The sequence below is a fragment of the Tiliqua scincoides genome, chromosome 1 (genome assembly GCF_035046505.1).
Source record: "Tiliqua scincoides isolate rTilSci1 chromosome 1, rTilSci1.hap2, whole genome shotgun sequence".
Lineage (NCBI taxonomy): Eukaryota > Metazoa > Chordata > Lepidosauria > Squamata > Scincidae > Tiliqua > Tiliqua scincoides.
This window is the reverse complement of record NC_089821.1, coordinates 279,060,769-279,083,288: the sequence shown is the minus strand read 5'-3', so window position 1 is coordinate 279,083,288 and position 22,520 is coordinate 279,060,769. Positions and strand designations below refer to the sequence as shown.

Genomic DNA, 22,520 nt, shown 5'->3' with positions numbered 1-22,520 from the left:
TTCATTTTTTTAATGGATTGTCTTCAGTTGAAATGCAAGCTTAGAATTAACAAAAAAAATTTGCCTATCAAAGAACTCCATGTCCTGCAAAGCCTTGCATTCATGTCCTGGAGATGGTCCAATAACAAAGATACTCAGTGGAGTCAAAAATCATTGCAGGAGGTCAGAATGGAACATCTCTCTGTGACTATATCTTAATGCTGGATGGGCAGTTCTATGGTAATGCATGAGAAAAGTTAAATGAACCAGTGGATTCCATTAAACCAAAACCTCATGAGTGGTGTTGCTTAAATCTTGAAGCTGACATTTTCATTTTTGGGAATTTTCAGTTTTTATCTTCTGAATTGAAGCATGAGATACTTTAAAAAGGATTGTGTAATATTGGGTGTACATTAATGCCTCGATGCATTTCAAGACTGTAATGCAGAGCTATTCAAACTGGGGCGTTGTGATGCCCCAGCCTGACAGCCCTGGCCTCTGTCCCCTTAAGGGGTGGGGGCAGAGGGAAGGCAGCGACGCGATTCCCAGGATCGCATCGCTAAGGGGGGCTGCAGGGACTGGGATGTATTCACCAGTCCCTGCAGCAACCTGCAGGGACGCAGGGAGTCCTGCACACGAATCTGCAGGGCTCCCCAACCTTCTAAAAGTGAAAGTGGAGCGATCGCGCTCCAGCTCTGCAAAACCAGAAGTGGAGTGCAGTTGCTCTGCTTTCACTTTTAGAAGGCTGGGGAGCCCTGCAGACGCTCAAGCAGGGCTTCCCTCAACCCTGACATGCTGCTGCAGGGACTAGTGAGTACATCCCAGTCCCTGCAGCCCCCCTTAGCCTCCCTCCATTGCCCCGCTCCCCTACAAGGATTTACTGCGGTCCTCAAACTCTCTGAGAGTTTGAAAGCTGCAGCTGTAATGGGCAATTGTCAATATCAAATTAAGTGTTTTGTGCCTGCATTTTCTGAGATCCCCTAAACCACTGGTTCCCAGCCTGTGGTTCGTGAACCACAGGTGGTTCATGAGACCCTGAGAAGGTCTGAGAGGTCTTAGGAAAAAAATCACCTTTTATCACTTCCAGTGTCTCACCAAGCAAGCAATCTTCTACAGACCACCAAAAAGGGAGAAGAATGTACCGCCCACAGCCACAACCATTGAAGTGTCAGCTGTGACTGAGGGCAGTCCATTCTCTATTGTCTCTGATATTCTGTGGGGGAGCGCTTGGGAGATGGACCACCAGAGAGAAGAGAGACCAGACTCCACACAGCCACATTTGGTCCATGACAAATTCAGTTTTTACCTCAGTAGTCCATGGACTTCTAAAGTCTGGGAACCGCTGCCCTAAACAAACAGTGCTCATAGTTAGGAATGTTTTAAAAAATTAAGCTAGCAGAAAATAAATTTTACCAGTTAAGCTGAGGCAGGATTTTCCTTGCAAATTGGGGTCAGAAGCTTGTTTAAACTTTAAACCAATTCCTAAATATCATTCTAATTGCATGAGTGTTTCTGTACATGAAAATTGCAGTGGGCCAAGTGGTTCTTAATTATGCGTGCAAATAAATGTTCTGGCAGACAGATGTCAGAGAAGAGGGAGGGAGCCCTCTGGTGGATTACCTGGGAAGTCCAGTCTATGGAGGGATTTCTGCTCAGCGTGAAGGCCACTAAAGCCATACAGTTCTTCATGGTTTATTTGAGGCATTTTGTGTTAGCATGGTCATCTTTCTTCCCCTTTCTCTCAGAGGAGAGATTTCAGGGGTGGGAGAGTGAGATGGATCTGAGCCAGCCACGTGAGCTTCTATGATGCTCCTGCATCAACCTATGCAACCTGGACACTTTGTCCGACATTGTCCAGCGTCATTGCTGGTGTCTGCTTTGACTGACTAAAGACCAGGAAAGTTAAAGCATTTCTCCTGTGCTGCTCTCTGAATTGTTTTGTCTCCTAACTTTGTAGCTGTCAACGGTGGGCAGGGAATGCAAGCCGGTCGGTCCCCGTTTGAATTCTGTGACCCTATAGAGCCTGTTCAGCTCAGGGCGGCCCCTTTCCCTGCAACAAATGGCAGCAGCCCTCACCCTGGATTACCACCTGAGCATGCCCGGGGAGCAGTGCCTGGACCAAACCCCTTCCAGCCTGACACAGGTATGTGTACCCTGCACATGCCCAATCTCATCTAATCTTGGAAGCTAAGCAGGGTCAGGCCTGGTTAGTACTTGGATGGGAGTCCGCCTGGGAATACTGGGTGCTATAGGCTTATACCATAGTCTTTCGAGACTGAAGGTTGCCAACCAAACACCCGCAGTTCTTCCTGGCCACTTGAGGCATAGGGGAGGGATATTGTGTGTGCAGGATTTTTGTGGTCGTCTCAATATACCTATGATGTGTTTTTTTCCCTTTAGTCCTTTGAGGGAGATTAGCCTGAGGAATGTTAACTTGATCAAGCATGCCCAGTGAAATTCACTGCTAAGCATGGATTTGAACCTGGGTCTTCCCACCACAGTGCCAGAGTCCTGCCCCTCAGTTTAAACCAATCCCTGCTTACCTCGAGTGAGGAACGAACAGCAATATCAGCCCAATGTAAGTATGGGCTGGAATGCCATTGAAGCCTGGAAGCTCAGTCTTTCACCCTGAAGGGAAAGTGCAGGAGCCACAACAGCCATCTTGAGAGTCAGCGAGGGAAGCATCTTCCCTGCAAAACCTAGAAAAATTAACTTCTATCGTATCCCAGTTGCAAGAATGGAGGATTTGCATGACAGCATTGTGCATGTGTGTCCAAAGCTCTGAAAGGAATTATCCTAGCATTGGCAGTTCATATACATTAAATCCCAAAGCCCTGATATTACCAGCATCGCCATGTCTGAAATATGGCACTCCTGTTTTCTGAATTACACCATAGAAATCTTCCACTGTGTCTCTTCTAGGGCCACTCCCAAAATTCACAAGTAGCAAAACTGAAATCAAGTATAGAGATATGGCAGTTTCAGACACTGCCAGTTCCCTGTTGCTGTGCAGACTTTTCACACTTGCACAAGCAACCAGCATATGTATTGACTCGTGATTCAGTTTTCCTAGGTCTGTAAATAACACAGAACTCAAGCTGCAGCATAACCTCAAGGAAGTACTTAAGCACATCAGCCTTCAAGGTCTGCATGCAAATATTATGTAATGGTGGGGAAGTGCACGTACCATCTGGCAAATTCCTCAAGGGATCCAGATGTTCTGGTGGAAATCCTGTTCTAAGGTGCACAATTAGGAAAAGACTTCTCCAAAAGGTTTCAAACCAGGCTTCAGGCTTCTCTCCTTTTATCCAGTTGGCCATTGTGGGTAAGATCCCATTGTCAGAAGGACACTGTGTGATTATACTTGATTAGAACTGGGATTTCTGGAAGGACATGGACCAAATTGACACAGTCAGCAGGCGCATGGACAGGCACCCTCATCAGGACCGCCATGTGGCGTGTTTCCTTGCTTAACTGGAATTCTCAGTGCTGCCTTCATTTTCCTGTTGCCAGGCAACCTTAAGGATCTTTCCTTGCTGCTGCACAACCAGTCAAGAACATAATGAGAAGGCTGGTGGTACCCTCCAGTCTAAGGCTGTGTGCAGACTTTGCTGATCTGGAAGTCCCAGCTGGGCGGGGGGCCCTACTATGAGGTGGCAGAATTGGGAGTGCCATTTAACGTCAGTGGGAGATGGGTCTAAAGCATGGGGTTCAATCCAGCAGGACATTCTTCTGCACAAACTTCATTCAAAATGAACAAGAGGTGTGCACAGTCGTAAGACTTGTGCAAGAGAATATTGTGCTGGATTATTCCTCATTTAATATGGTAGGATTGCCATTTTGACTTTCCTTTCTGTGAGTCAAACTGGCTCTGATTGTAGAAATTAAGATCTCCCTTGATATCACAGGACTTTCAGGAGTTAGAAGAGATATGCCACCCTAGAAGGAATATTCTAACATTATGCTTGGTTGCCTTGCCCCTTACAACGAATTCCTGTCTTCTGGAACTATAACAGGCCCTCAGAGAGAGCTAAAAAGCTGAGCATCTGGGTGCTGAAGGTACTTTCCCCTGCTAACTTGTCTCGGGATGACATGCTTGGTGTTCTCACATCATCTCTCTTTGCCCCACCACATGAACAGGACAGGCTAGGGTTATCTTTCTTTGCTCTCCCGACTCACACAGTGATGTGCAACTTTCTCTTGCCTTCTGTCTCCTCCCCCTTCCTCAGGATTGCCCGAACTGGAAATGGGAGTCACAGACCACCAGTTTGGACAGCCGGCAATGAGGGAGCAGATCCCATGGGCAGACAATTCCATGGCCTCTATCAACCGAGGACCTGTGAGCAAGCCAGATGAGTAAGTGCAAGAGTGTGGGGTAGTCTTGTATGTTGTCCAGGCAGAATTGAGCGTACATTTGTGTCAGAGCTGTCTACATCTCTTTGGAGGACTTTTATCTGGAGCCGGTAAGGTGAGTGATTACAGGGATAGAGTTCACATAAGCTGCATGAGTATATAGCAAGGCTAGATAACCACGTCACACCCATGTTATCCCAGCTGCGTTGGTTTGCAGTTTGTTTCCAGGTTTGTTTCAAGGTGCTGGTTATGACCTTTGAAGTCTAAAATGGCTTTGGTCCAAAGTGTCTTGAGGGACACCTTCCTCCACTTGAATCTCTAGCAGCAAAAGTGATATCAGTTCAAAAGTACTATGTGGGCCTCACTTGTGGACTGATCTACCTCTTGGTTAGATTTGGGTTCTGCTGCTTCCCATGGGTTTGTTTTTTAAAAAACTTTAGCAGAGGCATTGCCAGCAGTGGGGGCTTGAGGAGCATAATGTGAGAGCCCACCACTGGCTGATTGCTGTAACACTTGTGGCAACTCAAAATAAGTAAGGGTGCAATCCTAACTGGCACATAGGCTGGCATAAGTCCCCGGGAGGGTCGCAAACATGCCTTAAAACACATTTGCACCTCCGTGGGAGGAAGCATGTAGATGAGCCAACACGCGCAGGCCAGCAGAAGCCTCCGCGGCAGCTTCCTCGCCACTGCTTGTGTCAGCGCACCCGCACCGACACAAGCAGCAACGGTAGGCATGGCGGTGGGCTGGGAGGAGGCGGGAGAGCGTGTTTCTGGGCGGGGGAGGGTGGGTGATGGGTGAGTATGTGGGGAGCCGGGGGCAGGGCTGGGACCCGGCAGTTATGCCGGATCCCAACCCTGTCCCCAGGGAGAACGGAGCAGCTTCAAGCCGCTCCGCTCTCCTTGGACTTGCACCACCTCCAGAGATCCAGGAGGCAGGTCCGAGGAGACCCATTAGGGTGAGCAGCCCTTACCCGGGGTAAGGGGAAGAGCTTCCCCTTGCCCCTGGCTGAGCCGCTGCAGCCAATGAACCTGTGTTGGTTGCAGCGCAAGCCTCCTGGCTTGCCTGCTGCAGCGCAGGTTTGGATTGCGCCCTAAGAGCCCAGTCCTAAGGTCCATTTAGGCTGGTGCAAATCCCCTGCACCAGCCCAGAGGTGTCACAAAGTGCCTTAAGGAGAGTCCACCAGGAGAGTCAGGAGGCTGGCAAATGGAAGTGCACCAGCCTTCAAAAGCCAAATACAGCCTCCATGGCGCCAACGCAGGGTAGATTTACACCAGCCTGCCTTGGCCAGTGCGGGGGTTTGGGGAGCGCAGAGAAGCTCCTCTGGGGGCTTTCTGGAGCAGGGGGAGGGCAGGCAGACCAGTGGGTAGACCAGGCCCGGAGGGGAGTGGTGCCAGGATCTAGTATTTAGGCCGGATACTAAACCCCCTCCTGGGAGGCATGGCCTAACACCGGGCTGCTTGGACCTTTACTACCTATTTACATGGCTCAGCTCTGAGTAGCCCCATTCAACCTGCTGCTGCATTATTCGGGTAAGGGGATTACTTCTCCTTGCCCTAAATTGCACCACAGCCAGCCCCAACCTTGCTGTGGGTACAGCACAGGTCAGCCAGCCGGCCTACCTATTCCAGGGCAGGTTAGGATTGGGCTGTAAATCAGTTATTTTGCTGACTTAGGCCTAGCTCACACACAATTTTACTTTTACTCTAGATCAGACTTTTTGGCAGGAGGGCTACATAATCTCTCTGACACTGTGTCTGGGGCTGGGGGGAAAAGAATTAATTTACTTTTCAAATTTGAATAAGTTTACATAAATGATTATATTAGAGATGGAACTTATATGAATGAATGAAGGTCTTACAATAGCTCAAGGCCTATAAAAGACCTTGCACAAAGCAAAGCCAGTCTTTGCTGATGCTGCAGCAGCACAGATGTGAACAGCAAGCAATGGAGGGAGCCCTCGTCCCACAGCTCACACAAGAGGTCAAACAGTTGGCCATCATGCTGAGAGCAGTTGCATCAGGCCAGCGTGGGCCCCAGCACATCTCTGGAGGGCCAGAGGCTCATTGGAGACCAGGGGCTCCCTGAGGGCCAGATTATGAGTCCTCGAGGGCCGCAAATGGCCCCAGGGCCGGGTTTTGGGCACCCCTGCTCAAGATGAGCAGTAAAACTTCAGATGGCAGATTGCATGATTAAATCTCAAGAGTAAAGAAACAGAAGTCTCCTTCCTTCTCAGGTTTTCGAGGAAAGGGTGGATAAGTAGCCAGTCAGGCATGCTTAGATGTAGGGTGTGTTTGCTAGGGGGAGGGAGGCTCTTCCTTCCTCATGGTTCTGTCAGCTTTCTGGTTTGGGACCAGATGTCTTCCTTGCATCCACTTAAAATACTGCTATCTAGTGTCTAAGATGTTGCAGGAGATAGTGCAACAATGATTGTGTTTGTAAATGAGTATTGGAAAACCTGACTTGTGGGCATTGAGTTATTATGCAGGGACACTCCATGATCAGGTCTCTCCAGCCTCTTTTTCAGTATCTCATCTCATATAATACCATCTATTCCAGTCCTTCAGAAAAACAGTTCCAATCATTTTGTAATTGCAGTAGTAAGTTGCAAATGGGTTGTGAAATTAATTTATTCAGAGATACTCAGGGTGGGGGGGAGAGGATTAGAACACAAATCTTCTCTAGTGTCCCATCCCCTGTGCCTCTTCAGGTCAGGGCCAGCCCTCCTGACACCTGAAGTGGCATGCAAATTCTACCCGTTTACCCAATGATGTGTCGCCCTCTACTCCTCCCACTCTTCAGTGTTTTAGCTCAGCACTCCCCTTCCTCTCTACATTTCCTCTCTTCCTTTTCCAATTCAGAAAGTAGGAGGAAGAGCAGTAGAATCAAGTAGGTGGACAGAGGTGGGCTTCCCTCACCATCCTGCTGCCTAAGACAGTTGCTTCAGTTGGCATCAGGGATGAACAAGCCCTGCTCCAGACACAAGCAACCTAAGCTATTTGCTCAGGGCAGACAGAAAGAGCCCTAGTGTATGAGCGCCGAACAGAAGATCCAGTTTCTGGCTCTTGGCCTCATGCCCCAGTTTTCCATTTGGCACTCAGCTAAAATGGAGCTTCATATGTAAGGCTTATTATAGTCCCGTTTGTTATTAACTGTGTTTTCCCCTGCGGATTGTGATTGCTCCTTACTGCAAGATATATGCTGAGCAGGGTCTGAGAGAGCAGCTGTTCCTTCTGTGACAAGCTCCTGCAAGAAGGACCAACAGCAGCCACTCAAGGACCAGCTGCAGCAGCTATATGACAGTCCTGTAGATGTCTGTGGTGGGAGGGGGCCAGGGATGTTCCAGGTTTTTTTCTTCTAATTTTTGGCTTTGAAGAAGGTGGGGAGGGATGGGCTGATGGTGCTGCATTTTGCAGACAGGGAATTTTTTATTTATTTATTTTATTATATTTATTTTATTTTTTATTTAATAAAAAATTATTAAATTTTTATTTATTTATAAATATTATTTATTTTATATATTCCGCCTTTCTCCCCAAAGGGCGAGAACTGAGGGCGCAATCCCAGAAGCACCCTGGACCGGTGCAAGTCCCTTGCAATGCCCCAGCGGTGTTGCAAAAGTGCCATAAAACACTTTCCCGCCACCATCCAAAGAGAGAGGCCAGCCCAAGCCCCCTTGGGCCGGCGGAAAAGTAAGCCTAAGCCAGCCATGTCAGGCTAGCATGGGGGTCTGGGGGAGGCATAGGGAGGGCAGGAAGAAGGCATTTTGGGGTGGGCAAGTGTGCAGGCAGGCCATGGGTGAGCAGGGGGTGGGGCCAAGATCCAGCACTTGTGCCGGATCCTAACCCCAGTCCCTGCAGCCAGAGCAGCTCTGGGCTTTTCAGATCTGTGCCGCCTCTTGAGCTGGTGCAGATCCAAGTAGCCCCATTAGGGCTGCTGCAGTGTTTGTTACCCAGGGTAAAGGGAGTGCATTCCCCTTGCCCTGGTCTGAGCCACATTCAGCCCCAACCCTGCGTTGGATATGGGGCAGGCCAGCCAGGTTAGGATTGGGCTGTGAGACATAGAAACATGAATAGGTGGGGGGATGTAAGTTCTTACCTTTATTTAACTTTTCATTGTAAAGTAAAATGTTTAATTTTCTTTCTCTGATTCCATTTGACCTTTTTAAACCCTTTAATTTCTCCCCTGAACTATATAGCTTATGAGCACTTGGTGGCCAGAAACATTTCTTTGGGTCAGTGAGATTTTTAAAATAACTAGTGTTTGCTCTGAGCCTACAGCAGTGATTTTCAACCTTTTTCATCTCATGGCACACTGACAAGATACTAAAATTGTCAAGGCACACCATCAGGTTTTTGACAATTGACAAGACACACCACACTGGTGGTAGCAGCTCACATCCCCCAGTAGCCCTACTAACAAATGATCTTCCCCCAAATTCCCATAGCACACCTGCAGACTGTCCGTGGCACACCAGTGTGCCACAGCATAGTGGTTGGAAATGGCTGGCCTACAGGATAGGATGATAAACAAGTCCATCTGGGATCTCAGAAGGCCAGGAAGGGATGGGAAAAACAGAGTTTATATGTTTGTAGGTTTTTATGGCCAGCAATATTCCAACAATTTGACATATATTTATTTGGGACAGAAGACTATGGTTGTGTCAGAGAATTAGAATTTAACTCTCTTGCTTCAGTTGTCTGGAACCACTTGCTCTCCAGGTACTTTCTGGCAATGTACATGCTCTCTGCTTGTGGCATATTATGGCCTGAGTTAGATGGCTTTACCTGCAGAGAGCTGGGGAGTGGACCTTTCAACCAGATGGTCTCTTCCACCTCTAATCGGGGTTGTTTGCATCTCCCAGCTTAAAAAAAAATTAAAACTCTGCAGCAAGAAAAGCAAAATTCAGTGGCTTGTACAATCTCTTAATTGTACTTAATTAAGAGGCTTGTGCAGTCTCTTAATTTGCATAGTTTAATGTACAGTTGTTACTATTTTACACAGTTCTTCTGTTCATTACTTGTTGGGAAGAGCAAAGAGTTAAACACTAAAGCTTCCCCCTTGTGCACTGGATTTCTTTCAGCCTCTGGCTGCTGAGATTTCAGCAGACATTTGGCCTAGAAGCTTTTTGAGCAGGTCTTCTCAACCATAAGAAGGGTCCAGCTAGATGAGGCCACACCAGCATTCATGTACTTCATCATTCTTTTCCCGTCTCAGCTTGGGCTGGATCTCAGAATCTGGGAACAAATCGGTAACCAATTCCAGTGACATGTATCTCAAGAGAACTGCACTTGATGAAAAAGACTTGTTGGGGGGGGGGGGGGGAAATGTCCTCAACAGTCAAGATTTTGAACTGGTGAATCTCTGACATTTCACTACAGCTTTGCACTCCTGCGTCTGTATAACAACATCCATTGGTCTTTCTGGAGTGGATGCTGCACGTAGATTTTGCAAACCTGCAGTAAATCTGTATACCAGTAATGGTTTTACACATGAATGGTTTTACCAAAATGATCAGAGGGAGGCATTTTGTGTGTTGATCTCAAAGCAGAAAACCAGGGTCAGTTTATTATTGTCATCTCTCTTGTTGACATTCTCATTCTTGCAGCCAGTGTATCACTTCTCAGCTGGATGAGCTCTTGTGCCCACCCACAACCCCAGAGGGACGAAATGACGAGAAGGCCCTTTTTGAACAGCTCGTGTCCTTCCTGAGCGGCAAAGATGAGAATGAGCTGGCAGAACTGGACCGAGCACTTGGCATCGACAAACTAGTCCAGGTAGTGAGCTGTCTCCTAGACATTTAGGAGTCTTTGCCTGGGCACCGAGACTTGAGTTTGACTGACAGTTCAGTCCAGCATCTGGAGGAGTGGATCCCATCTGGCTAGTGGATAGGAGTGGAGAGCATCTAGAAAATTATCAGAAAACTGTAGTAATCTTGTGTCATATCGTACCAAGACAAGAGAAATCTCTTCAACTCCACTGTCTCTTATTAGAAACATTGTCTCAACACTGTCCTTGAGACATCCCTCAGTGTCTACTTTTCCAGTTTCCATCTGTGGGATGCTGATATACTGCTTATTTAAAAAAAACACACACACATCAAAAATGTATGTATTCTGACAGGCCAAATTCCACAAAGCTGCAAACATGCTGCCAAATATACAGGTATTTTATTATATTCATTGAGTATATCAGCTTTTAGTTGATTTATTTCTTCAGACTTCATGTGTGTGTGCTCATTCAGCATCACCAGGAATGGAAACAGCATCACCACCAGTGCTTTTTAAAACACATGTGACATGTGCACATGGTGGAAAACAGTCCATATGCAGGGCACCAGTGTATTCGTTAGTGGCAAATTCATCTGTGTAATCCATCAGGGAAAGGAAAATGGAGGCAAGGTGCTCAAAGATCATGAAAGTGCTCAAAGATCTAAACTTGGGGTTTGAATGGGGACTATCTGAATTAGCTCAGTCACCCTTAAGCTATATGGGGAAATTTTATAGCTAACATTCACACAGAATGAAAAGCAGTTAGATTAGAAGAAAGGGACGTGTGGAAAGGGGAACTCCTGAGAAGGAGAAGGGGCAGAGAATAGATGGGGAAAATATGTGGGGGGAGCTGTAGGGAGATTAGCTGGGAGATTCCCAGAGGAACCTGGGAGACAAAAGGGAAGGTTTTGGAGTACCAGAAAGTGGAGAGAAAGTTAGGGAGATAATAAAAATGAAAAACATACAGGCAATTCAGACTGTGGCAAAAGGCTGCAGCTGAGAATGGCTTCTATAGTCAAGGGCCTAGAGACAAACCATAAAAGTACTTCACCCACTTGTGGTGGGGGAGCTCATCTCTCCCAATGAACAGACTGATATGTCAAGGCCTCTGGAGGACATGCTGTATGGATGAAGTGACTCTCTTGGGCCAAAGCTGATCTTGGGCCTCCAATGGAAAGGTAAAATGCTGAAAAAGTGCACAGTGGGGATTTGACCTGTGCTACAGACCAGGGTGACCTGCTTTTTTCTGTGAGGCTTACGAATGTTGCCCTTCAAGGGCCACAGTGGCACAGGACAAATTACATTTCCAGACGTGTGTGGGGACAGCAGAAATCCATGCTTACAAACACTTCTTCCAGGCATGGAGCAAAGATTGGTTCTCCGTCAAATGTACACTTGGTTATAATAGCTGAGTTTGGCATTTGACAATGGAGAAGTAACCCCATGAGATACTCCCAAAAGCTGTCAGCGTGTTTGAGAGCTTTTTTGCTGGCAAGGGCTTGTTGTTCGCATCTATGTTTTGCTATTGTTAGCTGTTCTGGGTTGTATTCACCGGAAGGTAGGGTATAAATTCATGGATGAAGAGAGCCCCAGAATGTGCTGGGGGGGAGCCCTTTTGACCTGTGTGGTGCTCAGGGGTGTGACACTCATTTTCCTCTTGAGCAGGGTGGTGGCCTGGATGCACTGACCGAGAGGTTCCAGCCCCAGCAAGCAACGCCGCCGCCGCCGCCTCTTGTGATGGATCAGAAGCCTGGCATGTACCCTCAGCCTTATTCCTCTGCTTCCCCCACCGCCAGCCTCCCTGGCCCTTTCCCAGGCATGGTCAGGCAGAAGCAGTCATTTGGGCCCATGCAGGTCCAGGTCCCGCCACCCCGTGGGGCCTTCCCCACCAACATGGGGATGCAGCCACGACAGGCTCTCAGCAGGCCTCCAACAGCACCCAACCAGTTGCGGCTGCAGCTGCAGCAGCGGCTGCAGGGACAACAACAGGTGAGTGTAGGCACTGCTCGGCTGACCTGTCCCCATGCTTGGTTGCTAGAGTCCTGCTGCGCTCTGCACGGCCAGGTCAAAGCCACAGTCCACCCTGCTGTAGCTCTTCAGCTCCATTTCAGTATGCTGAAGCTAGAAAGAAAAAGTTCAGACCCAGTTTGGGAGAGAAGCCAAGAAATCACTCAACTTGGCTTCTGCAAGCAGCACTGCACTTCCCTACCTCAGTTGTGCAATGCAAGCTGTGCAGACCTGCTCCTGATACCAGCCTTTGTGCAACAGCCACTTCTAGTGTTCCTCTGCTGGACAGCTTTTGACATCAGGGTAATAGAGATGTAGGAGAAGGAAGTATCTCTGTGCAGGGGATTTTTTAATTTGTATTTTATTTTATTTTGCTCTGCTGTGTCAATACCGGGAGAAAGGATGCCCTCCTCCTCTGCCCTGTCCTGCTTCTTCCCATCCCTCGAGAGGCTCTTTCTGGGCTGTATAAATGATCAGCCACTGCCTTGGCTTTTCTTGCAAGCACTTTTGGCAAAGGGGGCGGTGTGTGCCACTGTGCCAAACGCAGCAGTCAGTAGCACTGTAAGGTCTCCCTCATTGCCTCCTCTCCAGTTGATACACCAAAACCGGCAGGCAATCCTGAACCAGTTTGCAGTGAATTCCCCAGGTGGCGTCAGCATGAGGGCAGGCATGCAGCAGCAGATCACACCACAGGTAAATGTGGGGGGGGAATCCTTTTGTCACTAAGTTTTCTCTTTCTAGAGGAGAAACCAGTATTTGGTCTGCTGAGGTTGGGTCTTGTGTGGGTGCTGGAGGCCCTGGAGCAAAGGTTTGTGCTGGAGTCCCCCAGTACATGGGGTCTCTGCACCTCCCAAGAACTTACTGGTGGCAGGTGACGAACAGATAGCAGCTCCTCTCACTCTTCTCACCAACTAATGGGAACATCCCCTAGAGTTCCCACATTGGCTTAGGGCCTATCAGAGATGCCATCTGGAGGTGGAGGTGTTTTTCAGCTGACTTCTGTTTCCACTTCCACTAGTTGTTGGGGGTCCAGGTTTCAACCTGGCCAGGTGGGCCAACCTCTGGTGCCAGATGCATTTTCTGTATAACCAAACAGGCTTTGATTTTGCTTTTCCCGGGTCCTGTTTCAGTCTGGAAAATTATAGGTTCTCTGCTTTCTTCAGTTCTTCTCCTGCGTTCAGAGCAGAGCTGATCACTTGCACTTGAAGGATAAAGGCACCAGGCATAATGAGAGACTCAAATGACTCAAACTTGCCCAACTGGGTGTTTCTCCTCGCCTTCCCTGAAATCCTGCATCCTAGATCCAGTGCATGGGGACTGATCAAGGATGGCAGAGCAGATTCGCAAAGTTCATAGAACCCAAAATTGATCTTGGCTGCGTAAGGAGTCCAGCACCCGATACAGCTGGTCTTTGGACAAAGTGGGTTGCTCCAACATGGAGTTTGGATTGATTTTCAGTGCACAGCAGGAATGTGCTAAAGTCCATGAGCCAAAGCTAGTCAAGTCCTGAGTCAGTGACCCATCAACTTGCAAGTCATAATGTGCAGCCAGAGGACTCAACTCATGAAAAATTTCAAGTTTTTCAACTTGAGTCACAAATCATTTGGAAAAAGGAGTCTCAAAGAAAAAATCTTAAGCTTCTCATAATTTGCAGTCAGCAGAGTACAGATTCGGTGCCTGCCTGACAGGAGTAAGGAAGGGCAGCCACTTCTGATAGCCCTTGTGACTTTCCACTTGGTCCTATGTTGGTTACTGAGCAGCTGTTTCATATTTTCTAGGGTAATTTTCTGGGCTTAACACTGGGGGCTGCTGTGCAAGAACTTGCTGGTGTATTTATTATAACAGCCCCAGGGCACCTTCAGTTATATTCCTCAGTACTGTTCTTGATTTCAGCATTAGCTTATGCAGGAAAAACTGCCCTGGCTTGTGCCCAGTGACCAGATTGGCAGAATGAATTTGGGCTCTCAGCAAAGAGATCTGTCATGAGACGTGCTTGCCTCTGTCACTCACAAGAAGACTCGATTTCCAGTTTGTTCCGTGTGACCAACTACAGGGCATCTAAAAAAAATACATACACAAATAGTATTATGATATAAATCACACACATACTGCATTTTTTTTTATTTAAAGAATGTATATCCAGCCTTTCCCGTGCCAAGGCAAAGGCAGCTGTACATATATGGTGTACACAGAAGCACTTGCTTAAACCAGTTAGACAGACCAAGTGCTTGAAACATTTGCCATTTGCATTCAGTCATCATTGACTAAGGGTGGTAGAGCTGGGAAAAGCAGCAAGTGTTTCTCATGCTTTTTTCCAAGTTCACAGCTGCCAGAAATCTGTAGTATGTATTAGCAGCTGCCCCAATACGCAGTTAGGCAAAGGAGACTCCTTTGGATTACAGTGAGGTAGCTCTGAAATTTCTCCTCTTTGGGACTTGATGGTTTCACTGGTGTGCTCACTTGTCTGCATGCCTGCATAGGACTTGCACTATCAAGCTTCTGCAAAACTGTGGTTGAGCCTCTTTGCATTATTCTCAGGGTCAAACAGGTGGCCAAAATTGTTGCTTTACTAGATCAGGCCATATCTGTCCTTTCCAGAATGTCCAACAGAAGCTAACCAGATGCTTTATAAAGTTTGCTTTGCCCCAGAAGCAGCAGCCCAGTGTTTGCTGCATTTCTAGCCATGAGGTTGTCAGGTTCAAATTCCCAAGACTTTCTGGCCAAGGAGGAGAGATCCAGGAGTGGTGTGAGCAGATCTGCAACCTGAATTGGAGCAGATCTGTCAGCTCTGCTAGCATGTCCATCGGTCCCCCGTCCCCCCCAAAAAGCCTTGCTCAAGCATTAGTGCCCACCTGGTTGTTTAGGAGAGCAATTGTGTGGGTAAGGAGAGGGGTAGTGAGGTGAGGCAGGGCACAGTGATCAGAGCCTGCTCCTATCCTTTATTGTCAGTTTTGGTGCTCTCTTCTTCCTCTGCCTCTGCATGGTCCTGTTTGAAACAGAAATTGTTTTATTCCAGACGGGACCATGCAGAGCAAGAGAAAGAGGCAGCACTGGAGCCTAAAGCAAGGAGCAGGGGTGGGCTCCAGATGGCTCCTTTTTGCCTCTCCTTGCCCACCTGACTAAGCAGCTTGGGGGGGGGGGGTGATGGTGACAACAGCAGCTTGTTTTCTTCCAGCAGAACTGGAGGAAGAGGTGGGCTGCCACAACCCTGATCTTCCTGCTCTCCTGACTCCATGTAGGTCACTTCAAAAATGGTGCAGGGCAGGTGTGATGGTTTTGGCTGTCCTGTTGTCTGTCCTCAGATGAGAGGACAGACAGTGACCAAACATGAAGGCTCTCTCGGCCATTATGAGGAGAGGATTAACTGGTCATGAGTAATGAGTGCCATTAGACACCCAAGGGACAAGGCCTTGAAGGAATATTCTTGCCTTCCCCTTGCAGCATAATTTCTTGGCCCCAGGGAATCAAGGCATTACAAAATTGGGTTCTGTCCAGTTCAGACTCAACTCCCTGCTTGTTTCACTTGCTTGAGGTGTTTCGATTATTTTAGTACAAGCACCACATATTTAGATCTCGCATAAATAAACCATTGTATTGTTAATATGTTTATCTGTTGCCTTTGTACCCAAGGAGACGTGCCCTTTAACTGACTTAACTGGGCTACCTTGTCTATGTCTCTTCCTGCAAAGTCTTTGACCATGGAGCCAAAGGGCATGGGTTCAAGTCCTGTATGGACCAGCTCTTGAATGTGACACTGAGTGTGGGAACGTACATGGCAAACGATAACTGGGATAAAGTACTGGTGTGGGAGGTCTTTTGTGTCCCTTTTCACCCTGCAACCAGGTGGCCCTTCTCTGAGAGCCATGTTTTGCTCCTCACCTAATTGTTCTCTTTTTCCCCTATCCTTCCTCCTCAGCCCCCCCTGAATGCCCAGATGATGGCTCAGCGCCATCGCGAACTCTACAGCCAGCAGCACCGGCAGCGGCAGCTCATGCAGCAGCGAGCCATGCTCATGAGGCAGCAGCAGAGCTTTGGAAGTGCCCTCCCACCCTCAGCTGGAGTCCCTGGGCGCCTCCCCCAGGCCCCTCCTCAGCAATTCCCCTTCCCCCCCAACTATGGTACGAATCAAGGAAACCCCCCTACTTCCACTAGCCCCTTCTCACAGCTGGCGTCAGCCCCAGAGGCAGCACTGGCTAGCCGCAGTGCCATGGTGAACAGAGGGATGATGGGCAGCGTTGGAGGACAGTTCAGCTCTGGAATGAACCCACAGATGCAGCAGAACATCTTCCAGTACGCAGGGACAGGTGAGTGCATCTCGGACAGTACCTGCTAAGACTGATTTTGCTCTCTTGTGTCTTCATAAAGCAGGGATTTTGCCAGTCAGTGGCTTGCTTGCATGCAGTTCTCTCCTGCACTGCAGCTTTGGATCAGAAAATGAGGTATGCAGTTCCCTTACGACTTGTTCCAAATCAGTCTCTGGAGGGAGTTAGTAGGATGTTGAGAGCACTGAAACTGACAGAGGCATCGTTGCTCTTGGTGTGCACACTGGCCTGCAATCTTCTCTCTGGTCGGGTAGCATATACAGAGTTTTGAGCTATTTCAAACACCTGCAAAATCTATTTGACCAGGGATGATGGTGAGACAAAAGGTTTAGGTGTTAAATGATGCTTCTGTCATACATGCCATCTACATCCTCTTAAAAACAGCCTTGATTCCCAACCTTTGTTAATGTTTAGAAATTACCATGTTCGAGGTCTGAGTTCTGGCAGGATAAGTTCTGCTAAGCCCCAGGCACAAATCCAACTCTGGGTTCTGCTGATGGCCACATCCATTTGGACAACCCAGTGTCTCAGTCAAGTAAGTGAGGGATTCATGGATGGTCACTGGAGCCACCATGTTTGAATGGCAACTCACAGTATGCAGGATTTCCAGTCTGTTTTAGTTCTGTATCCCTGGACATAAAGTCTAGCATTTGTTGCTTAGTATATGCCTAGGTCCATTCTAAGGACAGTTGCTCTCTTATTCCACAGGAATGGGTCAGCAAGGTGAGGCTGCTTTCGCTCCATCACTAAGCCCCAGCAGCCCAATGATGTCACCGCAGATCCCTCCTTCTCAAAGTCCCATGCTCCAGTCAGCCCCACCCACACCTGGGTACCAGTCACCAGATATGAAGACCTGGCAACAAGGAACCATGGGGAATACCAAGTAAGCCTAACGTGGGCACATGAATACTCCATAGGAAACTTTAATGTTCACATTCTAGAACTTGGCAGATCTTTGGGGGGCAAAAGCCCTGGTGGTCAACAACTTAATTATACCTGCTGGGGACTACTTAAGATTGCAAGAGGAGATGAAGAGTCATCTCTCACTCCCAAAGTAGATTGCTGGTAAGGCCCTCGGTCATTATGTACTTTATCCACACAATCTTTTGCCTCTGAGTTGGCAAGTGGGAGCCCCAATGGTATTCCATGGGGGCTGGAGGGCTGGACTTAGCTCTGGTGGCTACCTTACAATAATGTCCAAAGAGGCTGGAAACTGACTTGGCTCCATCTCTCCTTGTATGCATTGGGCTATTTGGATTCTGAGTTTTCAAGAACTTCTTCCTTTGTCTGGCCAGTTCTTGCTATTGCACACTTCAGGTCTGAGTCACACAATTTACACACCCATTTTTTTCTCTCTCCCTCCTCTGTTTTTTAAACTCAAGTTAAAATGAAGCTTGCCTCAACATTTAGCAAGGCCCTTTACCAGATTTCTGCCAGTGGACCTGCCATTTTGTGTTCTTCTGTAGTAACACAGAAGGGCCCATGTTGGTGGCTGTCTTGCGGTAAGTCTTATGGGGGAACAATGACTCCCAGCCAGTCACACAAAACTGATAATAGTTTGGAAGTGTGATTGTGTGTCCCATACTGTACAGCTTTTCAGGACTTGAACTATGTGAAATTCAGCCCATCCCTCTGTGTAACCCCCCCTGTCATTTCTTCGATCTGCAGTGTGTTTGGCCAAGCTGGGCAGACCCAGCCTTCCCCAGCCCAGCAAGGAATGTACAATAACATGAGTATCACGGTCTCCATGGCTGGAGGGAATACCAATGTCCAGAATATGAACCCAATGACCGGACAGATGCCAATGAGCTCATTGCAGATGCCTGGCATGAACCCGCTGTGCTCTGAGCAGGTCAGTGGCTTCCCCCAAAGAAATGTGGAAACTGAGGTGGGTGAGAAATTCTGCCAGAGAATCCCTGGTCTCCTTCCCCCTCACAGCCCAATAGTTGGGAGGTTTCTTGGGGAAAGGAATTTGTGTTTAGGTAATTTTAAGTTTGTTGTGTAACTGTGCCCTAAATGTTTGTGCATGACAACTGTGGAGAGGTTGTACAGAGGAGCCCTGGAGGACAGTGCCTCAGGATGCTCAGTAGCTCAACATGCTAGATGTGATAGAGCACCTCTGAGGCCCACAGTATTTGATGCCAAAGTTTTGCACTAGGTCTTGGAGTGTAGAGACTGAAAATCCTCCCATGTCACAAGGCAAGTACAAGCTGGCCAACAGTCTCTGACTTCTCTGTCTTGTCTCTGTGGTTGTTGTTGTTGTCATTGTTCAGGTAAACGACCCGGCTCTCAGACCCACAGCCCTCTACTGCAACCAGCTCTCCTCATCTGACCTTTTGAAAACTGAAGCAGACGGAGCACAGGTCAGTAAACCTCTCCTCAGCCCAGAACCTTCCCCAAATACTCAGGGAAGTATGGGCTGACTTGGGAAATGGACAGTTTTCGTGGTGTTGTGTTTTTTTTTAAATTATTGTGAGCAAGAGCCACAGTAGGACTTTGAGTGTGCATAGCTTGGGCACATTGATCCAGATCAACCACCCCAGGGACTGTCCTAACTCGGAGCTGAATTGGATTGGAGGTGGCCATCCTTCAAATGTACCTGGCCTTGCAGTTTGGGCCTGCCTGCCTGTTTTTGTTTTTCACATTCATATGCACAAATCTTGTCCCCAGCATCCCACCTGTATGGAGAGGCCCTTGCTGATTTGCACAGCTGACAAAGCACAACATCACACAGTCCCTCTGCACTTAGTGTTCAAGTGCCAAATCAGCAGCATGGAAGGGGCTGCCTTGGAGTTTGTGCTTTTTGTCCCTTGCACCTATTTGCCTTGGGCAAAGAGAAATTTATTCTGAGGAGTTTCACAATACCGCAGGCTGCTCGGTGACACCTGGGGTGAGAGGGAAGGCAGGCTGGTTGGGGAGGGGAGCAAGGAAGTGTTGCAAACTGCTGTAGAAAGATTGAATGTCCTTTTCTTCTCCATACTTGAACAGACTCCTTTGCCAGCCAGCAGGACTATCTAGTATATAACTTGGTTGAGAACCCAGTCCCCCAAGACCCTGGGACATAAGAATTGTCCTCAGCAGGAGCTGGAGCTGATCAGAGCCACTCTTGCAAGTTCTTCTGTGTGCTCTCTGGGTCTAGATGGCCATTTCTCACACGAGGAGGTGAATTTCACAGGAAGATACCAATCTCCAATCTCTCCAGAGTGCATGGAGGCTGCTTAAAACAACAGTAATAGAGGCCCAGCAGAAGTGTATACCGCATAGGAAGAAGGGCTCCACTAAGTCCAGGAGGGTGCCCGCATAGCTAAACAGCCAAGCTAGGTAAAGGCTGTAAAGGGCAAGGAAGCTTCCTTCCGTAAATAGAAGTCTTGCCCTAATGAGGAGAAGAAAAAGGAACATAAACTGTGGCAAAAGAAATGTAAGAAGGTGATACGGGAGGCCAAGAGAGACAAATGGCCAGTAGCATTAAGGGGAATAATAAAAGCTTCTTCAAATATGTTAGAAGCAGGAAACCCGCCAGAGAAGCGGTTGGCCCTCTGGATGGTGAGGGAGGGAAAGGGGAGATAAAAGGAGACTAAGAGATGGCAGAGAAATTAAATGAGTTCTTTGCATCTGTCTTCCCGGCAGAAGACCTCGGGCAAATACCGCTGCCTCTTGACCAAGGAATTAAGTCAGATAGAGGTTAAAAAAGAAGATGTTTCAGACCTAATTGATAAATTAAGATCAATAAGTCACCGGGCTCTGATGGCATCCACCCAAGAGTTATTAAGGAATTGAAGAATGAAGTTGCTGATCTCTTGACTAAAATATGCAACTTGTCCCTCAAAACGACCACAGTGCTAGAGGATTGGAGGACAGCAAATGTCACTCCGATTTTTTAAAAGGGAAGGAGGGGGGACCCGGGAAACTATAGGCCGATCAGCCTAACATCTATACCGGGTAAGATGGTGGAATGCTTCATCAAAGATAGAATCTCAAAACACATAGATGAACAAGCCTTGCTGAGGGAGAATCAGCATGGCTTCTGTAAGGGTAAGACTTGCCTCACAAACCTTTTAGAATTCTTTCAAAAGGTCAACAGGCATGTGGATGTGGGAAAACCCGTGGACATTAAATATCTGGACTTTCAGAAGGCATTCGACATGGTCCCTCACCAAAGGCTACTGAAAAAACTCCACAGTCAGGGAATTAGAGGGCAGGTCCCCTTCTGGATTGAGACCTGGTTGAAGACCAGCAAACAGAGAGTGGGTGTCAATGGGCAATTTTCACAATGGAGAGAGGTGAAAAGTGGTGTGCCCCAAGGATCTGTCCTGGGACCAGTGCTTTTCAAGCTCTTCATAAACAACCTGGAGACAGGGTTGAGCAGTGAGGTGGCTAAGTTTGCAGATGACACCAAACTTTTCTGAGTGGTGAAGACCAGAAGTGATTGTGAGGAGCTCCAGAAGGATCTCTCCAAACTGGCAGAATGGGCAGCAAAATGGCAGATGCGTTTCAATGTAAGTAAGTGTAAAGTCATGCACATTGGGGCAAAAAATCAAAACTTCACATATAGGCTGATGGGTTCTGAGCTGTCTGTGACAGATCAGGAGAGTGATCGGGGGGGGGGGGTGGACAGGTTGATGAAAGTATCAACCCAATGTGTGGCAGCAGTAAAGAAGGCCAATTCTATGCTTGGGATTATTAGAAAAGGTATTGAGAACAAAATGGCTAATATTATAATGCCGTTGTACAAATCGATGGTAAGGCCACACCTGGAGTATTGAGTCCAGTTCTGGTTGCCACATCTCAAAAAGGATGTAGTGGAAATGGAAGAGGTGCAAAAGAGAGCAACTAAGATGATTACTGGGCTGGGGCACCTTGCTTTTGAGGAAAGGCTACAGCATTTAGGCCTCTTCAGCCTAGAAAAGAGATGCCTGAGGGGGGACATGATTGAGACATACAAAATTATGCAGGGGAAGGATAAAGTGGATAGAGAGATGCTCTTTACACTCTCACATAACACCAGAACCAGGGGACATCCACTAAAATTGAGTGTTGGGAGAGTTAGGACAGACAAAAGAAAATATTTCTTTACTCAGCGTGTGGTTGGTCTGTGGAACTTCTTGCCACAGGATGTGGTGATGGCATTTGGCCTGGACGCCTTTAAAAGGGTATTGGACAAGTTTCTGGAGGAAAAATTCATTACAGGTTACAAGCCATGATGTGTATGTGCAACCTCCTGATTTTAGAAATGGGCTATGTCACATGCAAGGGAGGGCACTAGGATGCAGGTCTCTTGTTATCTGCTGTGCTCCCTGGGGCATTTGGTGGGCTGCTGTGAGATACAGGAAGCTGGACTAGATGGGCTTATGGCCTGATCCAGTGGGGCTGTTCTGATGTACTTACCAAAATACCAGCCAGTCTGCTGATGTACGAAATGGTTTGGAAGCAGTCCCTGCCTGCCTTGAATTGTGGCTGTGGAAAGGTTTATGTTCTGCCTCTTTCTCTAAAAACCAAGTGTCCAATGGCAGCCTTACAGCAACAATTTGCAAACCATCAATGATAGACCAGGAGCAGCAGCTGAAAATGGAAAAAGAGGGGGAACCTGCCACACAAGTCTCAGACTGCTCAAACTGCCCTGTCGCTAATCATGTTTTTCTTTTATTTGTTTTGGCCAATTAACATACTTTAGGGCCATGTTCTCTGTCACACTGGAGGGACATTTCAAAGGTGCCTTAAACAAGGTACAGATGAATGGCAGCATCCTGCAGCTTCAATAAGTATCATCTATCTATTGAGCACTTTGACCCTCATCAGGTCCAGCTGAAGCATTCATGATCAAGATGTGGATGTTAGTAATGGCTGATAGGGCTCATTCATGGGTTTTGCTTTCACAGGATGGGAAAGTTCTTTCAGTTAATCCAGCAATAAGTAACCACAGATGTAACTTCCAGGATTGACTCAAGTTGAGCTGGTACCTGAAGTAGTGTCTAAAGTTTCCCCCACCCATTTAAATGTTTCTTGGCACACCCCCAGTCACCAGCATGTCTTCCTCTGCTGCCACTTCAAAGCAGGCTGGACAGAAGGATGTAGGGAGCAGACAATGAAG

General features: G+C 47.7%; 1 protein-coding gene across 10 annotated transcripts in view; it reads left to right on the top strand.

Annotated features, from left to right (window-relative positions):
- NCOA1 (nuclear receptor coactivator 1) overlaps positions 1-22,520 on the top strand; it is a 358,899-nt gene that overhangs the window by 332,407 nt on the left and 3,972 nt on the right. For 9 of the 10 annotated variants that reach the window (XM_066626702.1, XM_066626700.1, XM_066626699.1 and 6 more), the window contains 9 exons: positions 1,937-2,122; positions 4,209-4,335; positions 9,941-10,109; positions 11,769-12,092; positions 12,702-12,803; positions 16,027-16,414; positions 17,141-17,315; positions 18,101-18,284; positions 18,706-18,795. In XM_066626702.1, coding sequence (XP_066482799.1) covers positions 1,937-2,122; positions 4,209-4,335; positions 9,941-10,109; positions 11,769-12,092; positions 12,702-12,803; positions 16,027-16,414; positions 17,141-17,315; positions 18,101-18,284; positions 18,706-18,795 — 1,745 coding nt within the window. The remainder of the gene's footprint in view (positions 1-1,936; positions 2,123-4,208; positions 4,336-9,940; positions 10,110-11,768; positions 12,093-12,701; positions 12,804-16,026; positions 16,415-17,140; positions 17,316-18,100; positions 18,285-18,705; positions 18,796-22,520) is intronic. The other variant, XM_066626705.1, reaches the window with a different exon arrangement.